Source organism: Planococcus citri, chromosome 2 (genome assembly GCF_950023065.1).
Source record: "Planococcus citri chromosome 2, ihPlaCitr1.1, whole genome shotgun sequence".
In the NCBI taxonomy this organism is placed as follows: Eukaryota; Metazoa; Arthropoda; class Insecta; order Hemiptera; family Pseudococcidae; genus Planococcus; species Planococcus citri.
Window position 1 is genome coordinate 76,331,176 of NC_088678.1, and position 7,170 is coordinate 76,338,345.

At 33.9% G+C, this 7,170-nt stretch overlaps 1 protein-coding gene across 1 annotated transcript; it reads left to right on the plus strand.

The window, feature by feature from the left end:
- Positions 1-582, plus strand: LOC135834184 (sex peptide receptor-like). The gene has a single exon (XM_065348021.1). The coding sequence runs from the start codon at positions 1-3 to the stop codon at positions 580-582; it is 582 nt and encodes a 193-aa protein (XP_065204093.1).
- Positions 583-7,170: the final 6,588 nt, after the last annotated feature.

Here is a 7,170-nt window from a genome sequence, read left to right on the forward strand (position 1 = left end):
ATGTTCAACATCATCGTATTCACGAGGAAATCCATGATTTCGCCATACAACTTGATTTACGCTCATTTAGCTTTTGTGGATTTAGTGACCATAATTGCCTACGTGCCACGAGCCTGGCAAGAGCTCGTACGACAGCGCATATACTCTTTCAAGGAGCTTAGAGTGTACGAATGGGAAATCGCATCGTTTTGTTCTTTGTTTACTGCAGCAACACTCCATCAAATATCAACCTGGATAACAATCTTGCTGGCAGTTTGGCGATACATTGCCATCGCATATCCTTTGAAGGAACGCGAATGGTGCAATATGAAAGCCGCCAAGATTTTCATATCTGCAGCATATACAGTGGGTTTTTTAATCCATTTACCCAATCTTTTCGAAATTAATGTCGTTGCAATAGATACGCTGCTCGATAGCGAAGGATATCCAACCTCGAATCGTACGATCGGTGTTCCTACCACGGTTTACAAGACTCACCTGTGGGAAACGCGTAAAACGAGTGGTTTTCTGGCAGCAATATTCTACGCATTCGTCCCGAGAATAACGGCGGTGATTGTGCTGTCTGTTTACACTTATAAGTGAGTAATATGTGCAGTAGTTACTTACCTACCAATTACAAATGAGACGATCCACATGAGAAAAAATATATACTTACAACAAAACTTGCAAGGGAACCTCTTGAGGTATCCGCCTTCGGTTTGAACGGGACCGCGATTTTTGGATAGAGCATGTTCCAAAACTCCCAAATCCAAATTTTCAGCTGCCCATTGGTGAAGATGGTCAAAAAACCACTCTTGAGATGTCCCTCCCAAAATCGGCTCAAATGTGGATAAACTTGTTGAACAGATCGAGTATAACACACAACTCGATTTTTAGCTGCGCGACTTGATATTCACGCCTTCTGGACCAAATTAAAAATCCTGTAGAAAGTTAAAAATCGCGCTGGAGGCTCCAGAATGGCTGGAAATGGCGGAACTCGGTCTCAGGATGTTAGTTATGGACGAAATACAGCGATTCGCGCAAATTTCAAAAATTTCCCCACAAACGGTAAAATTTTGATTATTTTGGATTTCTTATTATGAAAAAAGCTGGTCAAAAAACCACTCTTGAGGTGTCCCTCTCAAAACTGACTTAAATGTGGATAAACTTGTTGAACAGATCGAGTATAACACACAACTCGATTTTTAGCTGCCCAACTTCATATTCACACCTTCTGGAGAAAATTCAAAAATCCTGTAGAAAGTTAAAAATCGCGCTGGAGGCTCCAGAATGGCTGGAAATGGCGGAACTCGGTCTCGGGATGTTAGTTATGGACGAAATACAGCGATTCGCGCAAATTTCAAAAATTTCCCCACAAACGGTAAAATTTTGATTATTTTGGATTTCTTATTATGAAAAAAGCTGGTCAAAAAACCACTCTTGAGGTGTCCCTCTCAAAACTGACTTAAATGTGGATAAACTTGTTAAACAGATCGAGTACAACACACAACTCGATTTTTAGCTGCCCAACTTCATATTCACGCCTTCTGGAGCATATTCAAAATTCTGGAGAAATTGAAAAATAGCGCTGGAGGCTCCAGAATGGCTGGAAATGGCGCAATTTGGATGTGAGGGGGTTAATATCAGTTTTGGGACTTATTTTGAACATTTTTACTGATCAAGTATGTACTTTTTAAAAAATGCATATTTCACCAAAATAATCAATTTTGGATTTTCAAAAATTCGTCAAAAATTGAAAAATGAACTTGGGCAGCTGAAAATTTGGATTTGGGGGTCTTAGAACATGCGCTTTCCAAAAATCGCGATCCCGTTCAAATCGGAGGTGGACACCTCAAGAGGTTCTCTTGTTAGATTAGGGAGAATTGCGATGAACAGTATACCTACTCAAGGCGATACTGGACAAAATTCTGCTAAAAATGTGACCAAAATGATCCTATTTTATTAATTTTTCGTGATGCTATGAACTTCGGAAAAACAATTTCCAAGAAATGAACTTCAAAAGAAAATGGTTCAAAATAGCGTATTTGTATCAGTATTTTAAACATGACTCATACAATTGAAAAAAAATAAAAAAAAAGGTCTTTCCACAGAAAAAATTTCAAAAAAATCGCCAACTCCCTCTTACCACTTCTTGGTCGAATTGACGTTGAATGACCCTAATAATCTTTTAGTATGTTGTTAACTCATTTTTGAAAAAAATCCAACTTACGTTAATTTCTTTTGTTGGAAATTACAGATTTGAGCTTTTTCAAAACTTTCACGAAATGAATGAATTTTTTTTTGAAAACTATATTTTTTGTGTTTTGGTCAATTGGGCTCAGTACACTATTACAGAGAACCTTCAAAGGGCTAACAATCTTAAATCTTACTAGCAAACCCGTTAATCGCGCATACTGCGCGATTCTTCAAAACGTAAGTATATTATTCTAAAAATTCAGTAACTAATATCTACTTAGAATGATCACAATTTTTTTCACGGTTATTCATTTTTTAAAATTAGTGCAAATGAAAGATAATGTGTCTTTTTCAAAATTAAAAGAAAAAGTTTGTTTTATCACAATAAATTCCATTAGGTACTTAATTTCAACTTTTATCATCAAAAATTACTCTGAAGCATCACTTTTTCTCCAAATATTATGCATTCTAAAAACACTCAATAACTCTCATCAAAAATCAAAATAATGTCCCATTTTTCAATAAAAATTTCAAAAAAGTATTATCTTTCTTTCCAACAATTGGCTAAAAGTCCTGGTTTCATTTTTTCACGTTTACAAAAATGTTCACTTTTTGGCAACATTGCAAACTCTTACCAAAAATACCAAAAAAAACTTGTTTTTTGCCCTATAGTTTTACCTAGTAAAAGCGACAAAAATAAGTACAAAAAAAGTACATAATTTTTTTTGTTGATAACTACCAAAATTGCTACTTTTTGCTAAAATTGACAATCTTTCTTGTTTTTCACCAAATCAACAATCTTGTTTTTTTTTTTAATTTACAAAAATTGTTTGGTTTTTTAGTAAAAAAAAAAATCATTTTTTTATCAGAAATCACCAAAAATCTCAGTAATTTTTTTTGCTGTTTGCTAAGATTGTTGAAGCCTCGACTAAAATGATTCAATCTGCTGCACCATCTACATACCTACATTGGTAAAAACTTTTAACCTTGCTATATAATGACTCAATCTGCGCACTCCCTGTCCCTGCACAAATGACTCGTTCATGTGCGCAAATTGTGAAGATCTTCAACCTCAATCTATTTTATTTATTGAATAATCACATCTTACCAAGTCTCCATGGTTCATGGATACTTCGTAAGTAGAAATTTTCAATTCCTCCATGATATACCTATGCTTTTTTTTGTGGATGATTACTTATGAAGTCTCCATGATTCATGGGTATTTTATAAGTCACCATTCCGCCTATCACGAAATTTTGAGCTTTCGCTTAGCTTTTACAGTCAACTTTCAAAATTGTTTTTCTGTCAAAAATTGATATAGGTATCTATCTAAGTATTTTTACATATGTATACACATTGAGGATAGCATAAGATCGATTATTGAACTTTTTCCAGCTCACAATGCAACCTTTTGTACTTTCAACATGAACCTGCACACGTACACTTTAAAGCTTTCTATTGATACATCGTTCATGAAAATCAGTTCAGCAGTTTATATATGTATTTAATAAGCTTACATCCAGCTTTTTCAAGTTCTGTGTTAAACTTTTGCAAATTTTCTCTAAAACCTGTCAAGATTTATACTTTTGTAAAGCTCTTTCAAAGTACACAATATATAGTTACCTCTGTGTATATTCATCAAATATTGCATGTCACAAAATTTTGAGCTTTAGCTTAACTTTTACCATCAACATTCGAATATTTCTAAAAAAAAAATAAAGCAAAAGCTCAAAACTTCGTGACATGTGGTATTTGACCTAAAATATCAACCTTTTGATAGAAAGGCTTCAAAGTGTAGGTGTGCAAGTTCATGTTGAAAGTATGAAGAATTGTGTAGTAAGCTGAAAAAATTTCAATAATTGATTAGGCCATATTTAATGGGTAGACACAAATATGTGCTTATGTTGTACCCTGAAAGATCCCAGTTAAAATCAATTTTTTGTTGTAATTTCACTTCACATTTTAAAATTTAGTAAATGGTGTTTTGAGCTTTTTTTAGCTCATGGTGAAAATTGTTGAACTTTCAACATAACTCTGCATATCTACTATTTAAAACCTTTCTATCGAGTGGCTGTTTATCAAAATCAGTTTAGCCGTTGCAGATATCTTGCTGTGACAAAAAATTGTTATAACGAACTTTCAAACATTCCCTGTACTTTAGCTGACAATTTTCCAAAGTTTTTTACTGTCTAGAATGGTTTTTTCGTGATGATCTTTCAAAGTACAATCTGTATATTTTTTTACACATGAAATAAGATCAAATACTACATGGCCAAAACTTTCAAGCTTTCACATAGCTTTGACCACAGACTTTTGTAAGCTTTTTTTCTTCAAGATGTGTCTTTTTGTGATGCTCTTTTAAGGTATACAATATACAAACTTTTTTGCATTCGTTGAAGCCGTTGAGTATAAGGTTAACATCAATTATTGAGCTTTTTTGAGCTTTATTATGGCACAACTTTTTTGTGAACTTTTTTTTTCAACATTTGACTTTTTTAGATGCTCTTTCAAGGTATAATATACGTACTACTGTGTATACATCGAATGCGCTACAAATAGGCTAAAATCAATTATTGAGCCTTTTTGAGCTTTATAACACAACTTCTCGAACTTTTGATTAAAACCTGCACATCTACGGGTCAGAACGCTTTTTTTGAGACCTCATCGAGCAAAATTGGTTCAGCCGTTGCTGAGATCCTAGAGTGAAAAGAATCCAGACATAATTGAGCTTTTCTGAGCTTTTTACAGCACAGCTTTTTTTGTAAACATTTTTCTTCAACATTTGACTTTTTTTGATGCTCTTTCAAGGTATAATATACGTACTACTGTGTATACATCGAATGCGCTACATATAGGCTAAAATCAACTATTGAGCTTTTTTGAGCTTTAAAGCACAACTTTTTTGTAAACTTATTTCTTCGACATTAGACTTTTTTCGATGCTCTTTCAAGGTATAATAATTGTACTTCTCTGTATACATTAGATGTGCTACATACAGGCTAAAATCAATTATTGAGCTTTTTTGAGCTTTAAGACGCAACTTTTTTGTAAACTTTTTTCTTAGACATTAGACTTTTTTCGATGCTCTTTCGAGGTATAATATACGTACTTCTCCGTATACATTAAATGCGCTACATACAGGCTAAAATCAATTATTGAGCTTTTTTGAGCTTTTCGACGCAACTTTTTTGTAAACTTTTTTCTTCGATATTAGACTTCTTTCGATGCTCTTTCAAGGTATAATATACGTACTTCTCTGTATACATTAAATGCGCTACGTATAGGCTAAAATCAATTATTGAGCTTTTTTGAGCTTTTCGGCACAACTTTTCAAACTTTCAATAAAAACCTGCACGTCTACGGGTTGAAAGATTTTTTTAAAGACATTGTCGAGCAAAATTGGTTCAGCATAACATACGTACCTACTTCTCTGTACACATTAAATGCGTTATGTATACGCTAAAATCAATTATTGAGCTTTTTTGAGCTTCAAGGCGCAACTTTTTTGAAAACTTTTTTCTTCAACATTAGACTTCTTTCAATGCTCTTTCAAGGTATAATATACGTACTTCTCTATATACATTAACTGCGCTACATATAGGCTAAATTCAATTATTGAGCTTTTTTGAGCTTTAAGGCGCAACTTTTTTGAAAACTTTTTTCTTCGACATTACACTTCTTTCGATGCTTTTTCAAGGTATAATATACGTACTTCTCTGTATACGTTAAATGCGCTACGTATAGGCTAAAATCAATTACTGAGCTTTTTTGAGCTTTACGGCGCAACTTTTTGAACTTTTGATAAAAACCTGCACATCTACGGGTCAAAAGCTTTTGTTTGAGACTTCGTCGATCAAAATCGGTTCAGCCGTTCCTGAGATCTCAGTATTACAAAAATCCGGTCATAATTTTATAGAATAGGCTAAAATCAATTATTGAGCTTTTTTGAGCTTTACGGCGCAACTTTTTGAACTTTTGATAAAAACCTGCACATCTACGGGTCAAAAGCTTTTGTTTGAGACTTCGTCGATCAAAATCGGTTCAGCCGTTCCTGAGATCTCAGTATTACAAAAATCCGGTCATAATTTTAATATATAGATTATTTTCCCCCAGGTTAATCGCGGCTCTAAAATGTCGTCACGGATTAACTTCAAGAATGTATGGAAGCAATGCAACAATCACTAGTCAAAAACCATCAGCTACAGATCGGACAACAAAAATATTATTCGTTATAGTAGCTTTATGTTATATGTGCGAAATACCCCACGCAATATGTTTTCTAGTGTCAGCAATCTATGGTATCAGATTTGACGGATGTTATATATATTTATTTGGAATATTCAGCCTTTTGGTTTTGTTCTCCATATCTATTAACTTCGTAGTTTATTACGCGATGAGTCGACAATTTCGAAACACTTTTCATACATTGTTTAGCTGTAAATCATCTTCATCTGCACGGCAAAAGTCCGTCTTGACTGGACTACAGAGAATTTCGACTATTACCTCTACTCATTTGTAATGCTGTGATAACTACATTTAAGAATTTTACTCTAGTACTATACCATTTATGCGTAATACTACGCAATAAAATTGTCGAATTATTATTTTCTACCAATAAATTTGTTCTTTCTGGTGTATTTTTTTTCTTCATTTTTCAGGCAATTTTTGAAGCGCAAGAAGACTCTTGCTGAAGGAATTCAAAATGAACACGATTTTCTGGAAATATTTGCTAACCAACAGGACAGTTTGTCAATTATGATAGAAATGAACAGCAGGACTGTTTTGCAGTCAAGAAATTTGAAATTTTTCCCGCGTCTTATTGAGGTCATTCGGCCACAATTTTTTGCTAGGTTTCATCAAAATTCGAAAACAGTTGAAAAACGACTCACCTTAAAATGCCCGTTCAAGTCATTCTGGAGCTTCCAACTCTTCCACTGTGACGAAGAAGAATCAAAAGAAGACGTCAAAATACACCACCAGCCAAAATTTCAGACG

Excerpts from the sequence above, each read along its gene's own strand:
- LOC135834184 (XM_065348021.1), top strand. The coding sequence starts at position 1 with ATGTTCAACATCATCGTATTCACGAGGAAATCCATGATTTCGCCATAC.